We start from the raw sequence: 12960 nt of genomic DNA on the forward strand, positions 1-12960 counted from the left end.
GGTGCAGCTGAGGCCTGGTGGCTTTGAACCATTCTGCGGGGCACAGCACCCACTGCATTAGACACGCTGAGGGCAGGCTGAGACACTAACCTATTTTGCCCCATAGGCAGCTCATCTGTCCTTTGCCAGGGTTTCTATTTTGGTGGTTGCAGGTGTCTGAGTCAGGGCTATAATACCCTTATTAGCAGTGAGGTTGCAACAAACCCCTTCATTAAGGAAATGTCTATTTTCCAATTTAAATGCAGTTTGGGCTGCAGGGAATGAGCATCAGGCAGTCTGTTCTCTCACTGGGTTGTGTGGGTAAGGGAGAAGCAGCAAACTGGCAGTATTAAGATTATCCTGTGCTGCACTGGGAATGTGGAATCATCTTTGTCCAAATTGTTGGTTTGGTTGTTGCTTTTAAATAGTTACTTGATGATGTATTGGGTTGGAAGCTCCTGCAGCCATGCAGTTCACTCTCAAATTCCTCTTCCTTTTTCTACGTAAATAACATCGTCCCCATTCTTGCTGATGGTTAGAGGCTGCCAAAATGGACAGAACAAGTGGGGATTTCTCAAACGAGCAATTCACTGTGCCAACAGAACAAAAATGCCAAGTTAAAAAACAATTACATTCTTTATTTACAAGCTTAGCCATACAAGATGTTTTAAAACAACTGCAGTACTTTCTTTGAAATGGAAAAATGGTTTAATTAAAAAAATAATTGCTGGTGCCACTACAGATACACAGCTGGTGGACAGAAATACTTACTGCAAAGATTTTTTTATTTTAAAGCAGCCATTTCTATGCTTGAAAGGTACTTTCTCAAATTCTGTACAACTCCAGGTATTTAATTTATAAGACTAAAAACACAAAGTGGGAAATGGAAGGTAACCCAGAGAGACATGGAACACCAGAGGTGAAATGGAAATACCCAGTAGAAGCAAAATATTTTACTGAGTCATCTTTTCAAAGTGCCTTTTCTTCCATAATGAAAATCTGATTTCTGTCCATACGTCACAGAGATACTCAGCAATGTTGTCAACAACTCCTCCATACCAATACAGCCTTCCAACCTCTCATTTTGCCGGCAAACTTGTTGAGGAAAAATATATTGTTCTGGATTTTTAAATCATTACTTTTTAATGCTCTTTGAAGTCTTTAAGCCTTTCAGTATATTAAAGAATAAGATCAAATTCACTTTGCTAAATAAAAGCACTAAGGTCATTTGTCATGCTGCCTTCCAGCTTCATAAACATTGAGTATTCCAGTAGTGCTGCCAAACTTTTTACACCTTCCTTCTTCTGTAAATTGTCTTGCAAGTGCTCTTCTTTTGATGAAAATACATACCAGGATACTTCAGCTGTGACTGTGCAAAACTTTGTTTACCCAAATAAAATACTCAAACGGTGTTTAGGTTCCAGGCTTTTGCTAAGAGCCCTGTAGAAAAGTATCTCGTTCTTCTAGCTTTGGTAAAGGGATGTTACCTGACAGAAAACAAGAACAAAGTTGTGTGAGACCATCTGTAAGTCACCTTCTAGGTAGTATACCTGAGCACTAAAGTGCTTTTCCAGTTTGTTCTATGTACAAGCAGCTTACAATTCCTGAGGAAGCAACGAAAGTAAGGTCCACCTCACTTCCTGTAAATAACTGCTCGACATATAGTAACTTTAGAGTAAAATTAGCTTCTGCACTGCTTTTGGACCAATAGATTGCAAACTGTTTTATACAGATGGCTACAGTTATTTATTTTAGTACTTATTACGAACTAGTATTTCTGAAAATAAATGCAGCTATGGTGGGTTATATTCCTCAGGTTAATTCAAACAAGATTAAGAGGTTTTTGTAAGCAAGACAATACCTGGTGGGGCTACAAAATATTCCTCTACTTTCTCTCTGGCGTTTTTCAGCAGCTCTTTCGTGCAGTTGCCTTCTGTAACATCATCTTCTCTGAGATACAGACACCTAAAAACAAAGATTACTAGCCTGTCTTTAAGCTATTCTATGAATACGAAGTAGGAATTCTGGCTTATCTCTAAATGTAGTTTTGGTCTTACGTAAGCAGTAAGACAAGTATTGGAACATCTCAAAGTGACTAAGAATGCCACTGATGTATTTGGGGAGCAGTGTGTGCAGTTCATTCCTGATAAGTAAGACACACAGAGGAACTGGGAATTCATCTTTGCTGCGATTAACACAGAAACAGAAAGCGCATGGATGCCAATGGCATCTTCCTTTCACGCAATGTCATGGTAAGACTTTTCTGTAAGCAAAGGAACCAAACACATAACCAGGGTGACACCCTGGGGAAAGAGAAAGTTATACAAGCAAATAGTTTGATACATTAACAGTTAAAAGGAGGCTGCTGTCATTCATTACCTGTCCTCCAAGACTGTATCCATCGGCTCTACGCCATCAGTGTTTACTTCCTGAAGCTGATCAGCAAACTGGATCGCCTTCTGCAGCCGCTCCACACCCTCCGAATCACGGAAATCAACCAAGGCCAGGTGTTCCAAATGATCCAGCACTTCCAGCATCACTTTTTGCTGTAGAAAGAACAAACATGGACAAAAAAAAGTAAAGGTGAGCAAGTCCAATGTACTACTACTTTCCTTTTTTTTCCCCTGAAAACTTGTTAGGTGGCAAACCCCCGAGTTTCCATCCGCTGGGACACGCCGATATCCAGTACTTTCGCGGACCGTTAACTGTACTCCAACTCGTACTTTCTCCCCTCCCAGCCCCGCACCTGGCGAAAGGCCAGCCGGAGCTGCCGCTCGCTGCGGACCCCAGCGCGGGGCAGCGGCCGGCGGGAGGGTGTGTGCGACCGGCGGGAGGGGTGGCGGACCGGCAGGGGCCCGCAGCCGCCCCTCGCCCCCCGCGTTCTGCCCCGGGCGCTGCCCTACCTGCGGGGGCGACCGCTGCTCGCCGGGCTGCCAGGCCGGGCGCGGCGGGACCTGCAGGGCCCGGGCGGGAGGGGCCCGGACACAGACCCGGGCGGCGCCCGAGACCGAGCGGAGCCAGTGGCCCAGCATCGCGCGCTACTGGCGGCGCCCTGCGACGTCACTTCACCGCGCCGGAAGTACGTCAGAGCGGCGGCGCGGCCGGCCCGGCGCGGTGAGAGGGCGCGGGCGGGCGCTTGGCCGCCGCGATGAACAGCGTGGGCGAGGCTTGCACCGAGCTGAAGCGCGAGTACGACCAGTGCTTCAACCGCTGGTTCGCCGAGAAGTTCCTCAAGGGCGAGAGCGCCGGGGACCCCTGCGGGCAGCTCTTCAAGCGGTACCAGCTCTGCGTGCAGGTGCGTGCGGCGCTGGAGCCTGCCTGCTCCCCTGCCTGCCCTCCTGCCCGCCTCCGTGCCTGCTCCCCTGCCTGCACCCTTGCCCCCCTGCCCGACCCCCTGCCTCCCTGCTTGCTCCTTTGCTTCCCTCCCTGCTCTCCCCCCTGCCTGCCTCCATGCCCCCTGCCCTGTTTGTTGGCACAGATGTGGTACACAAGTACCCCCACGCTGCTCTGTGTTCTAGCTGTTCACTTTCCACCCCAAGTGTTATTCCGCTGGACATGTTCTGCTTACGATGCTCCTGGCAGCCCCAAGACTAGCTGCTGCCCACAGCTGCGCACCCCACTGCACTGCTCTGGACTTTCTCTTGCCTTCAGTTTCTGTCAGTCATGGCATATAATATTTTACAGGTGTATTTTTCTCGTTAATGTAACTTGTTAATTAAGCCTGCTGGTTTAGAGGCTGTAACACGTTTATGTGATGGGATCCAAACTGTAGTTTGGCATGAGTTCTCAGTGCCTACTTGAGCGTCTCTAGTACTGAAGCTTTATCCAAACCAGTCTTAAGACTATTTTTTCTAGATCATGTTTTGTAACAAAGACTATATTGCTTAGCACTATAAAGATGTCTCAAGTTTAATGTTTTGGATTTGTTGTTCTTTTTTTCAGAAAGCGATCAAGGAAAAGGATATACCCATTGAAGGCCTGGAGTTCATGGGTCCAAGCAAAGGAAAAACTGAAAACTCCTCTTGACCTCAGCTGTATGGGTGGGGTCACTAATATGAGCTTTTGGACTAAACAACATCACCAGGCATACGACTAGACACAGCCTGGATAAGACCTTTGTTAAGCTGCTTTCTAGGAAGTCAGGAATCTGCTTATAAAAACAGCCACACACACAAAAAAAAAGACTGGATCTTGTGGTAACTGTTGCCTCCTTTTCAGTGAATTATGGTGGTGGTTCAGCATCTAACAGCGTGAAAAGCTGTTTGAACTAACTTCCTACTTAATGTACTCTATAGTGAGAATGTTTATTAGAGCAGGCTGAAATAGTAGTTGCTTTGTGACTGATTTCTCTTGCTTATTTATATAACACTTGAAAGTGTTTAAAAATTCTATGAAGGAGGTTGATTCACTTTGTCTTCTCTCTATGCTGCTGAATTTTGGTGAAAGAAGGTTGTTTCATATGATCCTGAATGCTGAGGGGCTAAAGCATTGTTTTTTATCAGCAACAGAGATGGTATAAAATCACTTCTATTGGACCTGCAGTAACTTAGCTAAAATAAATATAACCAAGTTATATTCTGTTCAAGTAGGTAACTGTCCAGTAGAATCTGATTGTGACCTCTAGGAAGGACCAAGGTGGCCTGTAAGAGAAGCTGAAGAGGACACTTTTAACACAGAGGCTACTTCTTCAGCCTTTTCTGAGGTTCTAAAACAATCCTGAACTTGAATTCTGTCCTTTAGCATTATGTGTTCTTGCAATACAACTGCAGTGCAGCCCTGGCTATCCTTTTCCACGCTAAGACAAAGCTCCAGGCTGGCCGCTACTACTATTTCTTGCTTGGTGTAGTTAAAGTGTGTGTTGAATGAGGGAAACATTGGGTTGAAGCTTGACAGGTGATAATGTTGAGTCCCTGGCTGAGGCTTGTGAATCAAACCTGCTCACCAAGCTGCTCCTGAACTGTGTGGTTTACACCTAGGAAAGTAATCAAAAGTTATTTGTGCTGGCTTGTAAACTGTAGAACTGCTTGCAGCGCCTAGAAAAGGGTGTTTGGAAGAGAAGGAAGGGATCAGGATCCATCCCATCCAGTGGCCCTGTGAGCATTGTGGCAGGGGAGGAGGTTTCCGTTGATCCTTATACAGGAATGGGGAAAAGCTGTCCCCTCTCATTACACCAACACAGGTGAAAGTAAAAAATATGGCCTGGGGACAAAAGAGAAGTCAACTGCCTAATTCTCCTAAAATTACAGTGAGGGGGGGGGGGGGGGAAAGTGAGCTTCACTTTCTTAGCTTTTAAGAGCTACCTGAAGGATAACTCAGAGGTTTTACTTCTTCAAAAAACAAACAACAAAAAAAGGTGCAATTCTCAAACGTAATAGCTCGCTTGTCTGCACGACAGCCCCTTGGTAATGACACCAGACAGAGAGTAGCTAATTAGGGGTTAATAGAAAATTGCCTTCATGACTTAACAAATATTGCAATAGCTGATTATGGAGAACATACTTCAGTATATACTGAATTTTAATTTACAGTATTAGCCTGGAACCTGTTCATCTGCCTGTGACCTGTGTGTTTACAGTGATCAGTTAAGAGTGCATTCCTGTTGTTAACGTTACCAGATTCAGGCAGTCAAACCCCTTCACTCCTGCACTGTATCCTGTGGGAGGTGTCAATGTTTTAAGCAAACACTGAACTAAAGAACTTCTGATGATTCAGACTAACAAAAAAGTCAAATCCTAAATTCAAGTTCAGAGTTGTTTATTTAAAGGACCTCTACACTGGTACAGACAGAGGCCACACCACCATTCAGTTTCATTGTAGAAGGAATGCAGAGTTTAAATGATGGTTCCCATGCAACATTCTGGTCCACGATGGGAAGAGCTGAATTTCTGGCTGTGGTCAGGATCTTAGTGGTCATCTTCATAACCGGTTGGGAGAGCATTAACATGGGGGTTGTGGAACAGAGTTTTGTTCCCGTCACCCCAGGGGAAAGGCTGTTGAAAGAAGAAAGAAAATAAGCCAGCGGCAGCTAAATGAACCATCTCAGAAAATCAACAGCAATATGGACTCAAACATCACACTGCTTGACGGGCTGATGAATTAAGCAAGTTTGCATCTGTTCCTGGACAAGAGTTAGAAAACAAGTGTCCCTTAGGTGGGAGCCACTGTCTATAGACGAGAAGATCTTTGTGTTCTTGCTTAGACATCAACTATGCTATGAGGACTCCAGTTTTAAGATTTTTGGGATCTCCTCTGTCAGCTTTTGAGTCTGTATTAATTTAAGGTAAGTACAGCTCTAGGACTGAAATGGTTTTCAGCAAGACATTAGCAGGATTACTTGGGGGTGGGAAGGCGTGTGAATACCATGGGTATTTCCTCTGAGCTGCAAGAAACTCTTACTGCCTCAGAAACAAAGCCATCAGTTAAGATCGTGGCTACGTATGCAGCACCTCATGTAGGTGACAAGAAAGCAAGAGATGCTGTTGTAATCTCAGATGAAGGCCTGCGGTCATAGTGGGGTGGGGAAAAGGCAGCCCTTGGAGAGGTCAAGCAAAGGTACCTTGGTCCTGATCCGGAGATGAGCATAAGGAACAAACTCGGGTCTCTCGTGCTCCTGCTGTGCTTTCAGGTAGCAGTTCAGCATGCAAACACCAACACCGGGCAGGGCCACGACGAAGGTCAACAGCTTCCACAGGCGAGCTAGGGAGAGCATTACATGAAATAAAACAGTAACAAGCCTTTCCGTTAGTGACTCGAGAGCTTGTCAAGCGCAATTAACACATTAACGAGGAATTAACGCACGCTCCATGTCCCCTCCCCTCGAGCCGGGGTCTCCCTCCCTGTTTTTACCAGGGAGAGAGGGCGCTCCCCTCCCGCGGGGATCCGGGCCTGACGGCTGCAGCCGCAGCTCTCCCGGGGAGGTCGCCCCCTCCAGGGCTCACACCGCCGGCACCGGCTTCGCCGCGCCCGCCGCCAAGGGCAGCGGCTGTCAAGGGCAGCGGCGTACCGGCCGCAGGTCCCGGCTACGCCCTCGCCCCGAAGAGCCCCGTTACCTCCACCGGCCTCATGGGCCGCGGCCGACATGCTCCGCCCCGGCAGGGAGCGCGGGCCGGCGGCGCCGAGCAGCAGCCGGGAGGCCCTTCCGAGCGCCGCCATCGCGTCCGCGGGCGCCCAGCGGAGCCGGAAGCGGGGTCAGGCCGGCAGGGGGCACCGGGCATGCGCGCTGCGCTCCCGGCCCCGCCCCTGCGCGGCCGCGGGCGGGGGCGCCCCTCTGCGCATGCGCCGGCCTTGGGGCGGGCGGGAGGCGCTGGCTGTGACGTCAGCGTCGCGGCGTGTCGTTCGCGGGGGGGAGGCGGCACCAATTTGGTGCTGAGGGGTGGTGGCGGCGTGCGGGTGGCGAAAGGGCGGGGGAGGCTTCCCTGTGAGCGGCGCCGGAGCTGTGGGGACAGGGGGTACACACTGGGGTCGTCCCAGGCGTGAGGGGACTGAAGCGCTCGAGCTGCGGCAGCCGTGAGGGGAGCAGGAGCGGAGGAGCCTGGGGCTCCTGAGGGGCCTGCAGAGGGGCACGGAGGCAGGGGGGTGGCTGTGGCAGCTAGGTGATTTGTGCTGGCTTCTAACAGGTGTAGAAGGGCAACACTGGGTGGGACCTGTGACTGCACAGCTCTCCAGAGCGGAAGGAAGCATGTTGATATGTGCCATCATGTACAGGCTTGGGGAGTGGTATCCCCCAGCATGCATGGCTGTGAGTTTCAGAGACTGTACATTCAGCGTAGGTGGCCTAGGAGACTGGCCTGCCATCCTATGTAGACTTTCCTGGTGGTAAAGCGATTGCACAGCTGTATTTGAGTTTCTTTTATGCAACAGCAGGGAAGGTCTGTTGTATTTGTTACTGAGACCTTTTTTTTTTTTTCACATGAGGGACCAATCCCATTAGTGCAATATAAAAGCTGCTTCAATCGTGACAGTAAAAAAGATGCTAATGAAATGCAGTTTTGTAACCACTGATGTGTTTTAATTAAAAACGTGGGTTCCTGGGATGATTCTGCTGAAATAGTAATATCACTTGAATAAACAGAAAAGATCTGCAGGAAAAAAAAAATCATAATTAATTTCCAAATAGCTAAATCTTACTTTATTGCAGTTCTTTATTGCAGCCTGATGGTTGGCTGTTTGACCTTTGGTAGAAACCACGTAGATGGAGAGTACATTTTCAAACACTTAAAACCTCACAGTAAAATGAGAGGACTCTTGTAGTGGATGCGGAGACTGAAACAGGCCAAGTGGAAAGCAGAGAAACAGGCTTTCAGGGTGGGATGGTGTTAAGGTCTGTCTGTGAGGGAGTGGTATGAAGAAATTGTATTTTTCTTCTAACAAGGTATAAATGTTTGTGGAAGGAGAAGGAGCAGGTTCCTCTGTCATTCAAAGCAGGCATCTGTGAAAGATGAAGATGAGCTTAAGTAAAGTGCAAGAGCTCTGTCCTGGTTCGGGGTTGTTACTGCACAGTGCTGCTCTGGCCAGGGGTAGTGCAGACTCACATTTCACCTTGGTCCCCTGAAACTCGTCACTTTTCTGTTGGCAAGACCAAAGCACGTAGCGTGGCTGCGTTGCTGTTACAGCATTGTTAGATGGTAGGAAGTGGTGGTTGCTGCTGGGGAGTGTGATTTCTTTTCCCTTTTTCACTTGGAATAGGGCTCATGTCCAAATTTACTGTGTAGTTTATGGGAATGGTAAGATGGCCAGGATCTCGGAAGGCTGTTGTGAAATGTACCTTGGCATAAAGATATTGCTCAGTTGTTTGTTTATTGCATTTTTGCAGTGTAAACTGATAATAAGTACATTGGTTTCTTTGTTATTATCTTTATTTTTTTAAAAAATCACAATTACCTCTTCCAGTAATTTTCTTTCATGTTACTTCATTTAATTTTAAGTCTTGCTTACATACTGAAAGGATAAGTTACTCCCTGGTGGCTTTGTGTGTACCTACAGGAGTGTTACTCAGTCTTCACCAACATGATGCATTTTCTACAGTACAGACCTGAAATCACTGCAGCTCACCATGTGTGCGCACAGCTGCTTTGCTGAATGAGGTTGGGAATGTTATGTCATGAAGTTCTTGTCCACATTGCAGGTAGATTTTGCCTTTCTCCACCTGCATCCCTGGGATTTGTGCTTACAAGATGTGTAATATCAGAGTTTTTAAAAGGAATTTGCGTGTGACTTTTCTTGGGAACAGAAGATGCAAGAATTAATGTGTATAATCTTTAATTGATGAAACCAAGATTAAGTTCTGTATCCTAAAGCAAATTATGGTGGTGTTTTTATAGCAGGAGCTACATAAACAAAACTACTCATTTGTAGCAAAAAGAGCTCTAAGTAAGCAACAGACACTAATGTTTACAAATGAGAGAAAACAAAAAAGGATCCACAAAACAAGAAGCAAACCTCTGTCTAGGATGAGGAATGGTACTCTAAAATGAAAAGGACATGAGCTGTGCTGCTGCAGTAGCCTCAAACAACAACATGCAAGTGTCCAGCAGGAGATGAGAGCAGCCGAGGTGTGCTGCCTCCCTAGTTCTGCCTTGCACCTTCACTCCTCTGACAGTCTTGAAAATGCTCTTCTGAGAAGGAAATGTTCACAGAAAGCAGTATGTAGTAGTGGCAACTCTTAATGCAGCTTCCCCATGTTAAAAAGTACCTTGTGAGCACTTCTACCTATGGACCTCCAAGGGGTTCATGGAGAGAACTAAAAATGGAGTTCACTTCTGTCCTGAACCTGAGTATGCTGGCGGTTTCACTGCAGTCTGAGTTGCAGTGATTTAAAATGGGACTTTCTTAGCCTTTATCATCCCAGCCGTTTCAATTAATCTTCATATTAGGTGTGTCAGGAGTCTAATGGGTCTGACTCATGTCATCTTCAAATGTGGTGTAAATTGAGAGAGACTGCTGGAAGACAAAAGATTCCATGTGAAAAATTTCTTCTAGCTGAGGGAAGACAGGTAGGTATTTGAAGAAACCTAGATTATTTTTGTTAAAGGATTGTGAAGAATGTTTTGATATAGTTGTATAAAATATGTTTAACTATGCGCTATGTAATAGTTATCACTGTGATAATTGCAGTCAGCCTGACAGCATGTCTTTTTACAAAGGTGTGGGAAAATACCGGTGAATGAACAGTTATCTCTGCTACTGGCTCAGTAGCTCAGTCTGGATTATTGACCTGTGGTGTGAAAACCCCCTCTTGTACTCACTGGTAAGAGCTGCTGCCTCACAGAAAGGACTTCATTTGAATTCCAGAGCTGAGCTATTTAAGGGCCTGTAGCTTGATTTAGAAGCTAGCTTATCATCCTTTAATATCCAGTTCTAAATTCAACATTTTGAGGAAGTTTCAACATGTAGATTTTTCCAAAAGATCTAGCATCCTGGGAGTCTTCTGGAGTGCAAAGATGTTACAAAGTTAGCTCTGAAAAAGGGGGTAAAAAAAAGGAAAAAATGAAGTGCAAATAGTCAGTCACTTGTGTGGTGGTGGGACAGGTGGAGGTCAGGCCAGAAATCCTGTAATCTGACTTGGCTACCCAGTAAATGTCTCCTGTTGCGTATGCAGCAGTGACATGTAACATTTTGGATCGTATTGCTTTTCGGTTTAACAAAATTTGAACAATTGCAGTGAGATGGTGCTCACTAGAGGTGGAGTTGACTTGCTCTGCTGAAAAAGAAAGCTTGGGTTTGTATGTACTAACCACAGAAACAATTGTGAAGGCAAGAGGCTTTAGCTTTCAGCTAACTGCCTAAAATTCAGTGAGTGTTGAGATAGAGAGGTTCCACTATAACTCAGACTCAAAGGACGCTTTCTAAAGACTCATCTTTCACCTTTATTTTTCTTACTTTTCCTAGCTGCAGTGGTGGATAGCAGAAGAGGACATGGATAACAGCATGAATCACTGGTGAGGTGTGATTTATAAAAGCCTTTAATACGGTCAGCTGGGGCCGAAGCCTCTCAGAGCAATGCCGGGCTGGCCCGCCTGGTGGCAAACTGCTTTCACTGGAAGCGCCTCTCCGTTTAGGAGGTTTGGGAACAACAAATGCACTCATTTGGATTTCAGACTGTAATCTCATCTCTGTGCATTTTCAAGTTTTCAGGGACCTGCTCATCTCTCTTGAATAGCAATGTTTCCTCCGTCAGATACTGTCTTAACAAACAGAGTTCACACTGCAGAGATAGTGTCTGTGTCTCAAACTTCACAGTTTCGGGAGGGTTCTTCATCTTCTCCCTGTAGTCCTGGAACTGCAGAAATCAATATTCCGACATCTGTAAATCCTTTGTTCCCCTTTTCACCAGGGCTTTATCAGCTTTGGGAGGGGAGGAGAGGGCGTTGAGAGAGCCATTGTCCCTTCTCTCGGGAATGATCTGGAAGTACTATGCAAATCTTCATTTGAAGACCCTGGGAACTGGGGGAGGGCTTTAGCTGCCGGCTCAGTAGGAGGGGAACTCTGCATCCCTGTTCACACTCTTCTGCTTCGTGCAAGGAGCTGGGAAGAGTTTTTTGAACTCACAGAAAAGACATTTTGTGCTCTATGCACTTCTGTGAGGCTTTGCCCTCCTTATGTTTCCTGCTTTGTGCTTTTTTCTGCCAGCTTCTTGTAAATATTTGTGTAAGAGTTGGATAGGGAGAGATCTAAGAGCTGCAATTAGCAGTGATGAAGTCAGAACAGTGCCGGCTGCAGCACCCCTCAGCCTCACACCCTGGAGCCTCCCACCAGGTAGTGGTGCAGCTCCAGTGGTGCTAGTGAATATATAGTCAGCATCCTGGCACTGGCACAGAGTAGGGGCATGGTTTGTTTCAGTAAGCCAATGATTCAGCTGGTCAGGAGTAGTGAAGTAGTTTGCAGTTCTCAAATTATCATATTGTAGCCAGATCTTAAAAAGCCTCCTCTTACTGGGGCAAAGACAGACCAGTACCTGGTTTATGAAACCCTGTAGTCTGTCCTGGCTTGGCTCAGAACTGTGTCACCTGTTTTGTATTAGGGCAGGGTCACACTAACTGCCAGTTTCCTGGAAGCTGTGTAGGGTCCTTCTTAGGCCTCATGGAATGGGAAACATCCTGACTGCCTGGGCACATGGGTGAACAGGACAGCCGGGAAGGGAGAGTAACAGATTATAGGCAGTTTTGTATTTATAAGCTACTGTAAAGGCAGTCACAGTTGATTTGATTTTCTGACCTTCTTTTTCATGGCATCAGTCCCATTGTTTATTTTTCAAACTTTGAGGGGCATTGTGTTCTAACAAACTAAAAAATACTTTTGAACAATGACATCCCTGGAAAATGCAACACTGTTCTCTCTCTCTCCTGGTCAGCTGAGAAGATGCAGCCTTTGAAGAATCTCACCTCCTGTCAAAGCCATAGGAACACATGCCATGAGACCTGATTCTCTGTTATGTCCCATTCCATGTTGTATCTGAAGCACTGTAAAACACTAGTGTTTTGTTCTGCAAGTACTTTACTGCTTTGTAGAGGGAAAGTGCATCACAGGCATAGTTTTGTATGCACAACTGGGTCTAAATATGCTCTTTTTTTTTTTCGTGTGTAACTCTAGAGTGACTCAGCTGGCTTGAGTGAATGTCCCCTGGAACTGTGCTAGCTGGAAGCCAGCCTGGACGTGCCTTCTTGCTTCCTGTAAGTGCTCCCACTACCTGTGCATACTCGCGCATCCATGTAGATGCTTTTCTGAGTACACTTGTTTGCATGCAGGCTGGCGTATGAATGCACATTCTTCTCACCCACTCTTCACATCTGCATGCAAACACACACGCATTCTCAAGTGCACACATCCATTCCCTTTCCCTCATATACATTTGTGCACATACACAGACCTTTTTGAAAGCTCCTGTTTTCAGAAAGGTTTTATTTATAGGTCCTGCCTGGTTGTGAATGTGAAAGGGAGAAAGCCCCTCAGAGGGTTCCTTTCATGTGTAAATCAGCCTAGGCT

The 12960-nt window shown here is 46.3% G+C and overlaps 3 protein-coding genes and 1 long non-coding RNA gene across 4 annotated transcripts in view; 2 read left to right on the plus strand and 2 right to left on the minus strand.

The window, feature by feature from the left end:
* Positions 1-591: 591 nt before the first annotated feature.
* GATC (glutamyl-tRNA amidotransferase subunit C) lies at positions 592-3040 on the minus strand. Its single transcript, XM_055795000.1, has 4 exons — positions 2883-3040; positions 2359-2525; positions 1841-1944; positions 592-1466 (listed from the first exon to the last, which is right to left on the minus strand). The coding sequence occupies exons 1-4, from the start codon at positions 3009-3011 to the stop codon at positions 1411-1413; spliced, it is 456 nt and encodes a 151-aa protein (XP_055650975.1). The 5' UTR covers positions 3012-3040; the 3' UTR covers positions 592-1410.
* A 16-nt stretch (positions 3041-3056) lies between these two features.
* TRIAP1 (TP53 regulated inhibitor of apoptosis 1) lies at positions 3057-4567 on the plus strand. The gene is made up of 2 exons (XM_005233224.4): positions 3057-3274; positions 3922-4567. The coding sequence occupies exons 1-2, from the start codon at positions 3128-3130 to the stop codon at positions 4003-4005; spliced, it is 231 nt and encodes a 76-aa protein (XP_005233281.1). The 5' UTR covers positions 3057-3127; the 3' UTR covers positions 4006-4567.
* Positions 4568-5716: 1149 nt separating this feature from the next.
* Positions 5717-7185, minus strand: LOC101920412 (cytochrome c oxidase subunit 6A1, mitochondrial). Its single transcript, XM_055795002.1, has 3 exons — positions 7029-7185; positions 6536-6675; positions 5717-5969 (listed from the first exon to the last, which is right to left on the minus strand). The coding sequence occupies exons 1-3, from the start codon at positions 7129-7131 to the stop codon at positions 5883-5885; spliced, it is 330 nt and encodes a 109-aa protein (XP_055650977.1). The 5' UTR covers positions 7132-7185; the 3' UTR covers positions 5717-5882.
* A 383-nt stretch (positions 7186-7568) lies between these two features.
* The window catches only part of LOC114011019 (uncharacterized), a 46043-nt gene continuing 40651 nt past the window's right edge, over positions 7569-12960 (plus strand). The window contains exons 1-4 of the long non-coding RNA XR_008745813.1: positions 7569-9971; positions 10122-10225; positions 10867-10916; positions 12568-12647. This is a non-coding gene — a long non-coding RNA (uncharacterized LOC114011019). The remainder of the gene's footprint in view (positions 9972-10121; positions 10226-10866; positions 10917-12567; positions 12648-12960) is intronic.

Source organism: Falco peregrinus, chromosome 2 (assembly GCF_023634155.1).
Source record: "Falco peregrinus isolate bFalPer1 chromosome 2, bFalPer1.pri, whole genome shotgun sequence".
Taxonomy (NCBI): Eukaryota; Metazoa; Chordata; class Aves; order Falconiformes; family Falconidae; genus Falco; species Falco peregrinus.